Source organism: Larus michahellis, chromosome 15, assembly GCF_964199755.1.
Source record: "Larus michahellis chromosome 15, bLarMic1.1, whole genome shotgun sequence".
Lineage (NCBI taxonomy): Eukaryota > Metazoa > Chordata > Aves > Charadriiformes > Laridae > Larus > Larus michahellis.
Genome location: NC_133910.1, coordinates 7,620,367 through 7,637,972, shown reverse-complemented (window position 1 = coordinate 7,637,972; position 17,606 = coordinate 7,620,367). Strand labels below are relative to the sequence as shown.

The following is a 17,606-nucleotide window of genomic DNA, read 5'->3' as shown; positions in this document are numbered from 1 at the left end:
TATTATAAGACCCCTTGGTCTTTTTATTTTGAGCTTGCATGATATTGTCATGCAAACTGATTTATTGGAGATACAGTACTGCACGTTATTACTTAAAAAAAATAATTTAAGAATCAAGTGATTTTTCTTTTTGCAAAACATGAATATAAACCTCTGTCTTCACACAAGGCATATGCACCCTACAGCCCTGTCTTACAGAGTTAGGTAATTCAATAAATGGAGTGTGCAGTAGGAACTACCAAATGAAACGTGGAAAGTAAATGAACTGATTATCAGTCCACGCAACTACAAGGTTGCATTGCACTACATAAATACTGACCAATTGCCCACAAAAATGCCAAGAAGCTGCAGTCAAGTTCAAAAGAGGATATTAAAGCTGTTTCTTTCAGTGAAGACCAACCAGTCCCTTTGTGTACACATTTAGTTTTATTGTAACAAAGCAACTTGTACACTTTAACGTTTAAAACTGAGCATCTTTCTTTCCTTTCCAGTGAAACAAAAAAAAAAAGAATTTAAAAATAAACAAGAACAAAATTACAATAGAGAATGTCAATTCCAAATAAGATCCTACAGGCTCTGCTGATTCCCCATCAAGTGGCAGGGCTCAAAGTCATCATTAGGAGAAGATTTTATTTTAAAAGTGTCATCTTAAACTGCAAGGATGTTTGTTAAACATCACAATTAAACATGCCAAAGGAGAAGAAGCCATGTTGTCAAAATGCCCACTTAACCCACCCAAACATCTGAAACCCACCCCGGCTGACCTTCTATAACCCCATTTATTATTTTTTTTTTTTTAGTTTTTTTCTTTTTTTTAAACAAGAGAAAGTAGACAGATACATGTTGGTAAATGCTAACTGTCCATATTCACATAGAGACACAGTGTAATCTCTGAGCCCAATATACAGAGAAAGAAGGAAAAAAGCTAGATTCTATGCACTACTACACAGGGGCCTAGCACTCTTCAGCTTCCAGCAGAGTGAAGGGAGCAGAAGGTTTTCTTTTTTCCCACAGAACATGGTGTGTTGATTCCATAAACAGTTTTTGTTTTGAGACAGAAAGGGATAAAAATGAACTTGAAACAGAAACTGGTAGATTCTTTTCCACTGTATTCTGCTCAAGGTATTTCCCCCAAAATAAATTGTGAACCATGGTGTAGAGGAGAGAAAAAGAGACCTCAAGAGACCAAGGCGACTGAGCACAAGAAAAAAAAGACGGCAACTTGCTCCCAGGGACTGGAGAAAAATTAAAAAGGTAAAAAGGGGGTTTGGAATCCATCAGTGTTCAATTAGTCATCTTCTCCTTCATCCTCCTGTTGAAAGATAAGCAACAATTAAAAAAAATCTAATCACTAAACTTCAGATAGCTGCAGACTACAGCCATACAGTGTTACTTGTAGCACGCTCTGTGACGGCCTCTCTCTCCCTCTTCGCTAAGGAGTAGTAACACTCCCCATGAGTACCTATCTACATAGAAATCATTTAATAATCAGATGTCCCAGTGAAAAAGCTTCAGGTTTGAAAAACTACCGTGACTCAGAATCACCTACAAACATTGACATAACTTTAACATTTAGAAAGTGAAGGGGTCATCTTTCTTTTCTTTCTTTTCCCTCATTTTAAACTCTGAAGAGCAACATAGTAATTTCTAGATTACATAATAGATCCCAGTACTCTGGTGCCCACAACAGCCCTACCTCAATACAAATAATTTTTTGCTGCTGAAATTCAGACACACCACGCCCAATTACCAGAAACAAAGACAGCCGAAACTTTAAGTTACCAACACCCTGCATGCTGTCCTTGGAATCCCACTTCCTACTAAAGGAAATTTATAATTCCTGAGCCTTAGCTAAGCTGGCCATAAGCAGAAGTAAACCAACAGGTGCGAGGATAACAGAACTGGATGCATCAACAGAAGTAAAGCCTTGCTAGAATGTTCACTAATTAAATCAGAATTTTGTTATACTATATATATCTCCGAGTTCTTCTAGAGCAATTCTTACAAATTTACTAAAACTACTTATTTGTACTGTTTCTCATATACACAAACATACTTATTCCTACACTGAAACCACTCTACAAGTTAAGGTAGTAACAGTTCTGCTTCTCCCCTCCAAATACTTTGTCAGAAAAGAATTATTTTACCTTTGTAACAATGGCTCAGTATTCTTACAAGATCCCTCTTAGAAATTTCTTTTGATTCTCCTACACCAGAGATGGAAGGGGTAAGTAAGATTACTCACCTCTCCTTCCTCTCCCTCATCGTCATCTTCATCTTCCTCCCCCTCATCTTCATCTCCTTCTTCATCAATATCCTCCAATCCTTCTTCCTCTTCATCATCATCATCATCCTCCTCTCCCTCCCCTTCTTCATCATCCATATCAGGAACCTTAAAGACACATATGCAACATTAACAACAGCGATTGAATTCACTTCTGCTTGCACAGTGCCATTATGGGTATGGATCAACAGCTCAGTGCTATACTTACCAAGTAGTACTGTAATGGATTTGGCCAGATGTCATCCTTGATGACTTCTCCTAGTTCATCAGCCCCTGCATCGGAGTGGTCAGTAAACCAAGTAAAGAAACTTTCTGGCTCTTCATGCTGCCTCTTCCTACTGGCTTTGTTCTGTGTCTGGCTTGAACGTTTTGTCAGATCCTGAAAAGAAAGTTAAGAAGTTCCTTAAATAAGTGATCTTTATATGACTTCTATTTTTTTACTAAGCACCATTTAGAAACATACTTGTCTAAACAGCTACAAGTCACTTACTACTCTCTCTTTCAGGGAGAGGTCTTTAAGAAACACTTGGAACCCAAATGACTTGCAGAAAGAGATACCACTCAGCCACTTCCATTTCTCCTAAACATGAAAAAAACAGTAAAACCACCTGTTTCTTTTAATGACCTCCACTGAAATACTGAAAATTCACAGGATCTTGTATTTAATTTATGCTTCCATATCATGGGGAAGCACAAGCATGACAAGTGCTTAACGACATACTGAACCTAGAAGATCTCACAATGGCTAAATGCTACTCTGAGAATAGCTGTTATTGTAGTTAAATGCTATGGCTGCTATATACACACAATTTAAGAAACAGTCCGTCTCCACACCTCTAAGCTCTGTCTTTAACTTGAGATAAAGAACTGCCTAGCCTTCTTATCCTGAGATTTCCCACTTTGAAGTCTCCAGGCCATTCTTTGTAGTAAAGTGAAAAAAAAACTACACAAACTCCTAAAACATGTGGTCACAAGAACATACATATGCCTGTATCTACCACCTTACCCTACAAGTTTAGTAAGTTTTCAACGATCTGTTTGCTAAATCTAAAAAGAAAGTTACTATCTGCTATTTAAATGCATTCTTTCTCTGATCAGAAGGTAATTCCAAACTTTAGTATTTACTTTCTTGATAGAATCACAACATTTAAAGGTTTGGACTGTTTAATGAGGAACACCACCAGAATTCACACTGATTTTGTGGTATGTTGTAAAGATCAAATTCAGTTAGTTTGTACTGGACTGTAACTTCTTGTACAAGAGGAAAAGTTCTAGTTCTCAATGAAAAAAGATTAAGTTTTCTTCTCAACCCGAGGATGACGAAACAAGCAGCAACTTAACTGCAACCCTCAGTTCTACTTTTAAATACTCGTTTCAAAATCTCCAGGATAACATGAAAGCGCTCCCAACTTTTACAGAAACTACAGCACATTAATTATGTTTCAATACTGTCTGGAGGAAAGATGTGCCCACATTACTGTGTGGCTGTAACTTCTACAAAGATGTAGCGTGTCTGGAAATGAAGCTGAGGAAATAAAGAGGAGAAAAAAAAAAAAATAATCACCCCCCCTCTATATGATCCCCATCTGTCCTTGTAATTCCTTATTTGAAAGTTATCTTAAGAAAAAAACCAAAACACAGAGTCTAGACCACGCCAAAGAGAGACAAGCCAATGCACTTGTTAATCTCTCCACGTGGTCATACTTGTACTTTCACAGTTTTCATGGTGGTGCTCAACTGGGCAAAAGAATTCACTACAGATCTCCATGTAAACAGGGTATTCCAAACCCTGCAAGACGGGCATGAACTATGCAGAGAAGCAGCAAGGGGGTTGGGAGGGGAAGAAAAGGGAAGACAAGACAGCTTCGATACAGAAGAAAAAAGTAGAAGGAACATAATTCAAGTGACAGTATCACATAGGGCAGCAATTATCTTTCCCAGATGCAGAGGTACATACCTTCCCAGATTTCCATTTGATCTCAGTTGATTTTGAAGATGGGTCTCCACTTTCATTGAGGTGAAACTCTTTGGAGAGAACTTTATTTTCAAAGTATGGATTCTCATCAAAATACTGCAGAGTCAGAAGCAAAGAGTTAGAACCCACATAATGTAAACACACATACCAAGTCAAACCTGGTACTAAATGGATAACTGAAGAGATTTAAGTTACAAACTACAACCCGATATGCAATTGCATTAAAAAAAACCCAAACAAACAGAAAAACCACAAGCGAAGGAATTATTTCAAGTACTTACAAAATCTATTCTGTAACCTGATTTGATGTCTTCAAATTCTGTCACCTCAACTCTGGTCAAATAATGCAGTGCTTCCTCATCTTCTTCTCCCAGCAGTGCAGATACTAAGACAGAATTAGGAATCCCACATTAACAAAGCTATGAAACATGTTATCGTGCAGGTGAAATACAGCAAATTGACAGTAAGAAAGATTTGAAAAGCAACACATCTGTCCAAGCCAACTTCTCACAGCCCATTTTTTTCAAGTTACCAGCCAACAGACTATTAGCATTTGTGTGATTTGCATTTGCTGAGGAGAAAACATTACATTTGCTTGTTATAGTTCCACGTTAAAAAGTAGCAAAAGCTGTACTGATACATCTGCCCTTCTCCCTGAAGCAGATTATCACGCATGTAGTTTGCCCAATCTAAGGAGTCTACTAGAAACAGTTTATTGTGAAGTCCTAAGGAGCTCACCTCCAATTAAAAAAAAAAAACCAAAGCAACTAGAATCCTTTTTTTTCTCCTCTTTAAAGAGCGCAATTAAGTGAAAAAAGTGAGAAACTTGTCATTTAAAATGCAGAAATAAAACTACCATTGGATTTTAGTGAATGAGATGCTCCTTTGGTCAACAAGTGCAAGAAATAAAAAGCTTACAAAATATACTCTAGGACAAAATGGAAGCGTTTGCATATGAAGCAGGCTTCTGTTAAACGTATGCACAGCAAAAATTCTAGAAAACCCTCAGAGCTGCAAAGCACATAACAAGCACGCAAATGCTGAATTTACAGAAAAAAAAGAAGAAAAGAGGGCTATTAAGAATATACCTTGTGGGTGGTTGACAAATGTTGTTACCCAGAAGTTTGGGATTTTGGCGATCAATTCTGACCTCTTCTGGAAGAATGGTTGGCGGAGTTTGTTGTATTTCTGTTCTACTTTCAAAATTTCCTCACTGGCTTGTTCATTCAGTCTGTAACAGAAAGAGCCACATTAACCACAGGAGAGAGAACTGAAATTTAAAGACGCATCATCAGTAGTTAGCGAAAAACTGAATGGGTGTGATTAGTCTGCCATATTCAACAAATGAGGTACCACCAACAAAACTGAGGCCCAAACCTGTAACCACTATTGAGAAACACACTACCAGAAGCAATCTCACTGATCTTAATGAAACGTTCTTAACAGATTGTATGTTTTGCAGCATTACATGAGGGACGGTCCCTCATTTATAGAAAGCAAAGTACTATTTTACTTCCTAAATATCTTGTTTGCAAAAGACCAGAAGACAGGTAGCACAGAACACTGTCACCCGCTCTTTGTAACTTTTGGGCAGGCAAGCAAGCTACAGCAAAGCAATTTTGCAGCCGACACAAGTAAAATCTGAAGACGTCACATTTAATTGGTTTTGTAAACAGGCAGAGCCCTGATACTGCAACAACTTCACCGGCCAGAGCCTCAACAGTCACCTGTAGGCTTTGGAGGACAGGGTGCATGGAAGTAAGATCCAGGCAAATACCAACAGCGCCCACAGAGTTTTGGCATATGAAACTAATGTTTCAGTGACACTTTCTATACGTTATTCTATAAACACATGAATATATAACAAAAAAAGTATAATAAAAGCTAACTTTTCAACCAAGTTTTTGGTTCTGCTTACAGACACAAAAATACTTTTGTAAGACAGCATACACATTAACTTGAAAAACCAATACGAAACAAATTTCTATTATCAAAGCCACCACAATTAATTTAAAATTTTAAATTCAAGTTCTACTTTTTTAATTATACACAATTACACAGGAAACCAGCATACAACTTCATTTTTTTTTATCATACACAAATACTTCTTACATCTAATCAAGTCAGAACACAAGTGTATCTTGGCGGAGTTTAAAGAGAGTGAGAACTACTATGGAGTGCTTACTTTAGTACGTATTTTTATTTTTGAAAGTTACGTTTTAATTTCTGCTACATTTCAAGTTTCTTTACCTGTCTATTTCATTCTGTACTTCATCAATGTGTTCAATTGCTTCCTGTTGCTCTTTTTCTGAAAGACAAACGAAAATGCATCAAAATCCCTTCATTCTGACAAATCACCTGGGCTTTTCCCTTAAGACCTTTTCTAGTCATCTACTTCAAAAGCACGCAGATATTTCTATTAAATGTCATAAATGTTACGAGGCCTTAAAGCTTCAGCTACTTCCAGGGTGTTTTACGGCTGAAGTGCAGAAAAGTTTGATGAAACGGCACTCAAAGCGCATTCACCCCCAGAAATCGCAGCTCACGTTCCCCTAACGCAGTTTTACAAGTCAACTTAAATGATAAGTCAATCACGAGAGATTAACAACAATTTAATTGAAAAGTCGCAAGCCGTATCTGCCAAGAGCAACACACTTGAAGGAACGCTAAATAATTTACAGAGGACAGAATATCGACAGAAATAGCATAACCGGGAACGCGCCACCGAAAAAAAAAAAAAGAAAACCCCAAAAACGTTTGAAAGGACGGTTACGAGCGAAAAAAAACCACCTTCGAAGTCGCCGTTTTGCAGGTATTTTCTCGGTGAAGCCCGGGTTACCGGAGCACTGTCTGTCCCCCGCGCCGGGCGATGAATGAGCGGTGGCGGGACGCTCCCGCCTGCCCGGTAAGGCCCAGCCCGCCCTCGGAGACAGCTCTGCCCGGTGCGGCGGGTGGATGGGCCGCCCCGCTCCCCGCCGCGGGGTAACGGGGAGAAGCACGTGTGTGACCGAAACCGGCGCGACCCGGCGGCAGGAGGAAGGAGAGTGCTGCGCCCTTCCCGCGGCGGCCGGAGAAACCCCCGCGGCTCGGCGACCTTTAAAAAATCCCGGAGCTACCGCGATCGCACGTGGGGACGGGGCGGGCGGGTGCCATCGCCGGCGCCGCCCGAGCACCGCGTGGCTTCCCCGCCCGGGCCGACAGGCCCCGGCGGCCGCCCCATCCCCGCCCGGCGGGGCAGCACCACGCGGCGGCGGCGCCGAGAGCGGGAGGCGGCGAAGCATCATGGCGGCGGCGGCGGAGCACAATGAGGCTCCGCGGATGCTGCTCCGGGAGGGGGGGGGCGAGGGGGGGTCCCGCTGCTCCGCCAAGGCCGCAGCGCCCCCCGCCCCGGCCCCGCCTGCGCCCGTGGGGAAGGAGGCCGGGCCGGGGAGCGGAGACAAAAGGGCGCTAACATGGCCTCCTCCTGCTGCTGCTGGGGCCTGCACATCCGCCCGGCCGACCCCGCGCTCTTCCCGCCTCCGGCCCGGCCGCGGCCCGTGTGGCTGGGGAAAATGGCGGTCGGTGCGGCGCGGTGCGAGGCGGAGGCCGCGGCGGCTGCCGCCATTCCCTTCCCGCCCCCGGCGTCGCCTCACCTGAGGTCTCGTCGGCCCCATCGTGGTTGGAGTTCAGCTCCTTCTTACTGACTTTGGCCGCCGGCGCCGACATGTTGGTGGCTGCGGAGCGGAGCGCGGAGGGAGGGGGGCTGTAACGGGACTGAGCGGGGGGGGGGGGGAGGGGGGGCCGGGCACAGACTCCTCCTGCCGCTGCTGTTGCCACCGCCGCCGCTCTGGCTCCCGCCGCCGCCGGGGCGCTGCCGCCTCCTCCGCCCGGACCTGGAGCTGCCGGATAACAGGGGGCGGCAGTGGCGCTCGCACTGCCTCACGCTCTCCACAGCCAGAATCACCACCGCCGCCGCCTCCTCCTCCTGCTGCTGGCGAGGGGCGGGCAGCGCGGCGCGCATGCGCAGCAACCCCCCCCTCCGGGGCACGGGGGGGACGGCGGCCGCAGCGCGCAGGCGCGCCGGGCCCCCCTCCTGGGCGCTGGGCAGCGGGCGGCGCGACGCGCAGGCGCGCTTCGCTCCCCTCCCCCGGAGAGGGGGAGCGCGCCGCTCTGCGCAGGCGCCGGCACCGCCTCCTCGCCGCGGGCGGCCGACGCGCAGGCGCAGAGAGGCGGCCGGGCGGCCCCGCCCCCGCCGGGCACCCCACGCCGGGAGCCCATTGGCCCTCGGGGGGGAGCGGGGGGCGGGACTCGGCGCGGAGACACAGAGGACGGCGCGAGAGGCGGGAGAAGGGCGGGGGAGTGGGGAGAGTAGGGCGGCGGCGCGCGCAGGTGTGCATGTGGGGGGGAGCGCGCATGCGTGGCCGCGCGCGCCGGGGCTGTTGCCTGGTGCACGTGGCCGCGCGCGCGCTCAGGGCGGGCGCCGCGCTCGAGGCTCGCGCGTCCCCTCAGGGCCGCCCCCACCCCGGGAGGAGCCGCGATCGGTGACAGGGTCGGTCCCTCGCCTGGCGTGGGGGTGGGCAGGGTCCTCTACGGGAAGGGGGTGAGGGGGCAGTGGTGGCATTTGGGACCACCGATCACCAAATGGCCCCGAAATGGCTGCCTGAGGTGGCCTCTGCGGACCAGCCCCAGCGCCTCCTGTCCATGAGAGGCTGCGTGAGGTGAGGTCGCATTTCCACCATGGCTCGCTCAGGGGACGTGGCGAACCTCATGTCACTGTACTGCCTCCGTTGGCTGGAACATGACCCAATGCACTAACTTCAGACATTACATTTTAAGGGCACAGAGGCCCTGTCAGTCACATCCAGCCCACACTGTTAATGTGGGAGCACAACTCTAGAAGGTCATTGAGCCCAGCCGTCTGCCAGCACACCTGCCACTGCACCAAGAGCGAGCAGACTTTAAATAACCCTTTTTGTCCCCTTCCTGTCCACCTGTCATGGAAGAGCTCATTGCAGCTTCACAGCTACAGCTAGCTCTGTTTCCCTCTTAAAGTAACAGCCGAGCCACTCTTTTCTATCAAAACACACAGCATATTATTCACAGATTAATATTACGATATACATCAGGCTAAGAAACATGTACCGCTATGATGAAGTAGGAACTTGCCTTTTGCATTTGCTTTCCAGTCAGACGCTATTATCACATTCTCCCTGCTTGTTTCCATTTTTGTCTCTTTAAATTGCCCTTCCAATGGATTTATTCAACAAGGCCTGGATTAGTTCCTGTCTCCGCAGAGGTCTTAACTATAGTTTTCTGATTCCTGTTCCCACCTGTTGCTTTCAAATCCCAATTGCTTTTTCTTTTGTATTCCCAGCTGTCACTTCCCACCAGCTATGTCCTTGCTTCCATTGCCACCCACAACTGCTGCTGCATGTCCACAATCTATTGTGCTTCCCTCTGCAAACAGCAGGAGAGAGGAGCTGCCATCCATTAGTCCTCTGCTTTCACGTACAGCAATGAGCTTTCTCAACTGCTGGGCATAAAAGGTAAGGAAAGCATTGCAAATTTATAAATGCAAGATTATCAGATCCTTCCCAAGAGGGATGTTTCAAGGCCTTTCTGAAGCCCATCACAGTGAGGATAACTTCCCTTATATTCTGTCTGCATATCCCAAGATCAATTAATAATGGATATCTTCATATTCAGACAAGGTAAGCTCATGTGTCTGGCTTGATTTTCTTCCTTCTGTAGCCCTTAAGTCTCTTTACTACACAGTTGTATCTGCTTGATTGTTTTCCCCCTCTTTTTCTCACCTGTAATTTACTATTATATTGTCTTTCTCTAGATTAGCCTTTGAAGATCCACAATTTGAAATATGGGACATATGTGTGAAAGCCAGTTCGAAGCAGGAACATGATGATCCAAACAGCATCTGCCTGCTCCCTACTAGAATCCCTTGTTTAGTCCACAAATTACTAGGTATTCCCGAAGTACATGATTAAGGTGTTCCGCTGATGTATCTAAAGTCAAGTCATTGTAAATTTTAACAACTGTACTGTTAAAAACATTTCCACGATCTGTTTATCCTACCCTAAAACTAGCTAATATACAAAAAAGAGAGTATATATTAACTAGATATATTAATATTAAACTCCCCACTTTTTAAATATATTTAATTTTGAGACACAAAATACAAATCTATGTTTTCATGTGAAAAGAGAAAGCAAATCGTTAATTTTTTTTTGGAGGAAGTAGTGTTCTTTCACATAGTTACTTTCCTTTCTTTGTTTGCTTTCTTCGATTTAGTGCTGTTGATGTGCTGTTCCCAGCTTCCTAATAAACCTTTTGTCTTAACTCTTCCTCAGTTCTCTTCCTGTTAGAAAAGTTACATTAACACAATACTTCTCCAATTATACATCCTTTCACTCCAACGGACCAGGTACAATTGTTTTAGCAGCCTTTAGTTTCTGCTTTTCGAAAGAGAGCCTCTCTTATACAGTTCGACAGTGGTCTAACTTCTGGATACGTTTCATAAAAGGTCACAAAACAATAGGTGCTTATGTGCTTCTGCGGCTTAGCTCAAAGAATTTGACAACAATTCACAGGATGATGCTCTCTCTGCACTCCTTGCTTTATAGAGAAATGAAGAGGTAAAACTAAGCCCCTGAGTTAGAGTAGCTTTGAGCCCTAGGAAGGGTGAGAGGAGAGCACCCAGTAGCATTTGCAGCTGAATTGATTTACTGTTTGTTCTTGCTGCACTGTTAACGTGTACGCTCAGGAGGAACATGACTCAAATATTTGTGAAGAAGCAAGTAGCGGCAGCACAACTCTCAACTCCGTTTGAAACTCTTCCTCTGTGCAGCTACCCCAAATCCTGTGTAGTTTCATTACAAAGAGAAAAAAAAAGGCATCTAGGTGGTATAAAGCCTTGTCGGTACGTGAGTTACCTGCTGTTACACAAGATTTTCAGAAATGACATCTGATGCTCAGACCTAATAAGCAACTGTTTACTATCCCTGATACTATAACAAAAAATAATAAATACTTAGAGGTTTAATTGATAAGTAGTCAGTTAATTGCCGTAATTTCTTCCTAATGTTTTTCATTATCTGTAAGTAACCTCTAAGGCAGTTTTAGTCCCTGAATAACTGTTGAGGGGTTAAAATATACCGTTATAATCCTATGATATGGGGGGCGGTGAATGTATTTAGAGTAAATGATGTCCCTCTCTCATCTTCTTGTAAGACCTTTCTCAGCTCTGATTCCATCAAATATAATAGAACAGTAACATTTTTTCCCGAACTATACTGTCCAATTAGCTATGCTGCCTATGTTACAAATAGCTCTTTTCCCTCTGTAGAACAGAGTTAGTATTCCTGCTTTTGTTTGAACTTCAGGTTGCGCAGTTCAAGTTGCAAAAATATACTTTATGTGGCATCTTTCAAACTCAGTGTGTGAGTACTCTGGTGTTGACAAATAAAGGAGTTAGATCTTTGCAGCTTTCCAGATGGCAATGACTTTGTCAGACAACTGAAGAAAATTTGTGTTAGTTTTCCTTTATGTATATTTGGATATATGGGGGGTTTGTCAGCAGCTGATAATGATTAATGGCTTTACAATTTACATAGAGGGTAGCAGTAACTGCACGTTTTTCTCAAGAATTGTACAAACAGAGCTTCTTCATAAGGATAAAATCATATTTGCTCCTTGATGTAAAAGTTCAGATCTCCTAATATTTCTTTCCTTAGTTAGGTATGCTACTATAAGACAGAAACATAATTGGTAATCATGCTTAGTTTCTGGAATGTCAAGTCAGCTGTAAATTTTAGACATGAACGCCCGATTTGGCAAGTGAAATCAGAAAATGTGCTAAATCCTCTCAAATACAATGTAATGATGTGTGAAAAAGTAAGAAGAGTACATTTCCTTCTAAGTATTTCTGCAGTGTAAAATGGGCATACATAAAATCATGCAAGTCAATATAATTAATAGCAACTTATGTTTTTATAGCCTTCCATCCCAAAGAATCTCACAGCCTTTACAGAAATTATTGTAGAGAAATATAAAACAAGGATCATTTTACCACTGCTGAAATGCAACCAACTGCTTAACAATTGTACATCTATGCTGGGAGCCTTGTCTTCCACAAAGAACTTGCAGATTTGGGCTCTGTATCAGGAACAAAGATCCCCCTTGGAGCGCAAGACAAAATTTTTTTGAGTATGTGAAAGCTTTTAAATTACTGAGTACACCAGCGAGCTGAAGGCTGCACAACATCTCAAGTACACATAAGCTTGTACTTGATAGTAAAGTCTGACTAGCATATCAGTGCTTATTCTAAGCAGCAGGCAGAGAAACACCGGCTGGTTTGCTGCGTGTAATCAGTTTGACAGCCCCCAGGAACTGCCGAGTCTCCATGACCCTAGAAAGACAGTTTGGCACATATATTAAACAGTCAAATGCCTCCCCCCCAAGTGTTTATCCATTTCCACTAGTCGCAGACCTTCCCAGTCGAGCACTCACATTAGAACTCAATGGTTAGATAATGACGGAAGAATCTTCCACGTGTCCTCACAGTTGTTGCAGTTTAAACCCTTGGATGAAAATATTTCTAGGCTGATAACTGCCTTTGAAGCAGGATGGTGTTCAGTAACACAGACGACAGGGAGTGACTAATAATATGTAGTTGAATAAACCCAGTGATTCTATTTGGAGATATTTTTCCTTATTTTTGGTATTGTTCCCATTAGGCATAGTTACTAAACCTGATCTTTTTTCCCTATACCAACGTTTTTAACTCACCAGAGCACTTGCTTGTAATCTATGAAGAGATGGATGGTCATTTATGTTTGTGCTTGTTCCCAGATACTAGAGACAAAGAGACAGTCAAAATATTCTTAAAAATCTTAAATGAAATTCAAAGTCAATAAAACCTAAGACACTTCTGAACATGAGACATAAGCTTTTCAGACATGTAGGTGGTTAAGAATGTTTTGCTCATATTTTTCACATAAGGTGCACAGTTGGGAATTTTGTAGGGAACTGAACTGACCTGTGCCTTCCAGAATATTAAGGGAAGTTGTTTATTGGAAAATTCTTTTTAAGTTACATTCCGCATTGTGAAACTAAGAGTCCCTGCGAGAGACACATTTGATTGGAGGAGTTTCTTGCCCTTCTTTACTTTCATTCAGATTTTATATCTCAGACACTGATGTTGTCCTGTTCATTGGCTTAGATGGAGCCCTGTGGCTGTTAACTACTGATCAGCTGTGCCAACAGACATGTATATAGATGATGTTATAAATCCAGAACTACTGGATTGCAGTTTCTAAAACCAAAAAATGTTTAAATATCAACTTGTCCAGATATGCTGCTACTGCTTCCAGATGTGAATATCCATCTACTCTTGCCTGAGGAGTTCACAGCCCAAGATAGGATCTGAAATGTACAAAAGTTTTGTTTGAAAACATGTAGTGGCATATGCAAACGTGTCTCTTCACTATCTGCAACACCTGCAGGGTGTTACAAAGGCAGATATTTAGATTTCATTGATGCATTTACACCAGTCGATATTCAAAAGCTATCTGTAGCAATACAAAATTATTAGTTTTGCAGGACAGTATTAGAGCCACTGCATCCTGCACTGAGGCAATGGAAGCCTTCAACCAAGCTTAATACAGCTACAGTTTCACAGAAAATGTCTGAAAAAACAGATGTTTGTTTGAAATCTGGTGATTAAATGATACATGTTGTGGTTGGCTTTGTGTTTACGTTTGAGGCTTTATTTCACTATGTAGACTCCTGCATAATGAAAGCTCTAAACAGAAGTTGTTGGAACTTACAAGAAGTATTCCTAGGTAGAATCAAACACAAATAAAGCCACTTTTGAATTGGAATACTGCAGTATTAATACTGAGTGTTATTCTGGAATAGCTGTGCCAACCAAATTTTTAGGTAGAAGGCCCTGAAATAATTCACAGGGAAAGTAGCTACTAGTCTTCGATTTCCTTCAGTGGTGCTCTGTCTGAAGAAAACCTACAGCTTCCTTACAGCTAGGGCAGAAGCTCTAGTGCTAGATAGAGTCTTTCTAATGAGACACAATAGATATAGATAAAAATCCCTGGAAGTTACAGTATTATAAATTCAAATGAATGCTGAATGGAAGTTTTAGGATAACTAAGCAGCGGGGGTAGAGCACTCTTAAGGACTAGGAAAAACTATACTTCGTGCTTCTGTGGGTTCTCCTGCAAGGAGACTTTCAGATGATCCTCCTCTCCACTCATGGAAAAATTAAGAGGGACCCAATATTTTTACAAAGACAATTTATAAACATTTGCTTTCCAGGATTTTACCTCTGGCCAGTTCCTGAAACTTTTCTTTATCATCTCCTCAGTCCTACAGCAGGAAAATGCTTGCTGAATCCTAAACAAAGTTGAGTAACGCTTCAAGATTTGGTCCCTCAGGAATAGCAGTAGAGACTCAAATTTTACATTTTGTGTATTCCATCCATTGTCTTGTTACCAAGTAGCAGCTGTTTTTGTGGGAATCATTAAAAACTTCCCTTGTTATGTGGAGCGCTATCGATATTTGAACTCTCAGGGGGAGTAACCTCTGTTTCTATCCAGAAAATATCAGATTAGAATAAACACATGCAACATTGCTCAGCAAAGAGCAAGTATGTTATTTACAATTATGTAGTTTCAAGTTGGCATTATTCAAATACTTGCGGTGTCTTGAGTCTCATGTAGGAGTATAGTGACAGGAAAGGTGAAACAAAAAAGAGTAAAATATGTAGGGATCTGTCATATACAGTTTTTGCTATAATAATACATTGCACGTATTATTCCTTTCATCTGAGAATGTCAAAGCTCATTAAAAAAATCTGGTTAAATATAAAAAGTTCTGTGAGAAAAGTAATTATTTTATTGGTAGGTTAACTGAATGACAGAGTTATTCAGAGTTATTCCTCATTAGAGCTGGAGACAGAACTCAGGAATAGAACTAGTCTCCAACTTCGGCTACATAAAATGCTGCACGAGTTGCCAACAATGAAGATCTGCAAGTGGAATTTGGTTAATTGTGTCAGTCTGTAGGAACGCTTATTATTTTTTGGTATTACAATAGCTCTGAGAGTCCTGAGAGTTCTGCGACTGTGATCCCTTTGCGCAAGGTGCTGTCTGAACACAAAGCAAAGAGGTGGTTCTGGCCTGGAAGAATGTAAAGTCTTTCAGGACATAGTTTGACAAAGTATTTTTTAGTAGAAGTTCCTATTTATGCATTCCCCACCACACATTCCTCCCCTCTTCCCCTTCACACTGTCCCTGAATTGTGCCAGTGCTGGGTTTTTTTGTGTAGCCCCATGTTAAATTGAATCAGGAAACTGATTTCAATTAGAAGTAGTCCCCATAAAAACATTTATTTTTAATTCAGATTAGTACTCTGATCTGGTTCCCTGGTGCAGATGCATGAACAACGTTACAAGAAAGAGGGTCCCGTCAGGGCAGGAATGAACAAGGAAAGGGTAAGGAACAGGTTGCATAAATCTTGCTTACTTGCAAGAGGTGTTTGTCGAACTGCGCCCTTAACTTAGCCTAACCATGACAAGGTTGCAACTGTAACTGCTGTGAAAAAAACAGAAATATTTTTATGTAAATTTTGTTTAAATTAACACAAGCAGGTGGAAAACATCAATAAAAAAATGGCAGCTCTGCCACCTGACGTGATACAGTAAAAGATTTCAGAATAGAATTCGAGATCATTGACAAAAAGTCATCCTTCCCCTTTCGGATTCCAAAATGTCTCTCAGAAACACACAAAGGAAATAACCTTTAAACTCCGTGTTTGTTTTTGCAGTGGTATGACTGGAAAATAATTTAATCTGCCTTTACAAAGGCTGGGGGGGGGGGGGACGGACATAAAACAAAGTAGAGACGATTTCCCTCCCACCACAGTCGTACATCTATTATCTGACTCACCACTTCTGGGATTCCTTCTGGCAGCACTGGTTTTATTGCACTGAAAATTCAAGTATGTGAAAATATTCCCTATTTTCAGGTTGCTTTGTTCACTGTTTCGTTCAGGTCAGTATTCCTTCCTTTAGAGGTTTGGAACTCAACATTCAGAAAGTGCTGGATATTGCTGTTCTTAAGCCTTGTGAGAAGGACCAGCACAGTGGAAAGGAAGGGGGGAGGGAAGGGAGAAATGAAAGGGGAGGAGAGTCCATATCTGAAGAGAGATTCCAGACTAGAGAAATTTTACTGACATCCATTCAGTATCCAGCAGGGTCTCCTTCAAGGGCTTTTACTGAGATCCAAAGGCCCTTGCAATTCACAGAGGCATTTACATGCAACGTTGCCCTCTGGGAGCTAAGGTATAACTGTACTCCTGGATAATAATAACAAAGAATACTACCAGACTCCTATTGAAATGTCAACCAGGCACTACTGTTGTAGAGAGTAACAAAGAGATGCTAATATAATTAATTATGAAGCCTCAGTACCCTCATTAACACATCTTTAGTGCCTAGATCTTTGAAAATCAGCTGTATAAAGTGACTGTCAGAGTTAATTCCTTATAAATTGCCTCCTGTCACATCCCAGAACTGCAGCAAGTTCTCTCAGGCCTTGTTGATGCTAAGAAATCTGGGTGGGTTTTTTTTTTTTTAGTACCGATGCAGTTATATGGGTGTTATTAAAGATATAAGTTGTTGCATAAGCAGGAGTTTTTCAGTCTAGAATAGAGCAAAATAAAAATGCCTTTAGTCAACACAGCTTCCCCAATTGGTAGCATAAATAGGAAAAGTTTAAATCAATTACATGGAAAACTAAGCACAAAAGAAAGATGAGAATGAAAGGTGCCTCATAATTTGGCATTAAAATGTTTCTGGACCTTTTTTTAAATCTGAGGATCGCAGCCGGTTTATAGCTCTCCCTCCTCCTAGTGCCTTTACGACAGCTTTTCAGCTCCAGGCGTCATTCCAGGGCAGCCTCCCTCCCCACCACTCCCGCTTACAAATATATATTTCAATAGACTCAGGCTACATGGAGTTCCAAAACCAGCATGTAATTGGTGCAATTGTCTTTTACGCTTTGCCACAGAGCACCACATTCATGCCTTCTCAAGCCCTGTTTTGTCATGTTCCCACTCTTCTTTTTTTTTAAGTTAGACCAACGTCGATACTTGTATTGGGAACCCTACATAAACACTAAAGAAAAAAGTTACACAAACTGGCCATATTGGTGGTTCATTCTGTTTTTTCTGAGTACCAGACTACTATCCTGTCATTCGCCTACAAGATAAAGATAAAAGTGCCGTCTTTTAAAGGTGATAAGAAGAAAGTGATCATTACAAATCACTTGGCATTTTCTG

General features: G+C 42.4%; 1 protein-coding gene and 1 long non-coding RNA gene across 4 annotated transcripts; one reads left to right on the top strand and one right to left on the bottom strand.

Moving 5' to 3' along the window:
- Nucleotides 1-407: 407 nt before the first annotated feature.
- SET (SET nuclear proto-oncogene) lies at nt 408-8,285 on the bottom strand. The gene is given in 9 exon segments (XM_074609229.1): nt 408-1,312; nt 2,246-2,392; nt 2,493-2,663; nt 4,242-4,355; nt 4,541-4,644; nt 5,348-5,490; nt 6,510-6,567; nt 7,892-8,031; nt 8,033-8,285. Coding segments are annotated over 9 exon segments (1,128 nt in total). The 5' UTR covers nt 8,260-8,285; the 3' UTR covers nt 408-1,288.
- Nucleotides 8,286-8,534: 249 nt separating this feature from the next.
- LOC141751816 (uncharacterized) lies at nt 8,535-11,735 on the top strand. Of its 3 annotated transcripts, none has more exons than XR_012590110.1 (3): nt 8,535-8,787; nt 9,613-9,784; nt 10,084-10,597. It is a non-coding gene; the product is annotated as an uncharacterized LOC141751816 (long non-coding RNA). The 3 variants fall into 3 exon arrangements; XR_012590112.1 differs by having other exon boundaries at nt 8,542-8,627; nt 10,084-11,735; XR_012590111.1 differs by having other exon boundaries at nt 8,542-8,956.
- The last annotated feature ends 5,871 nt before the right edge of the window (nt 11,736-17,606 follow it).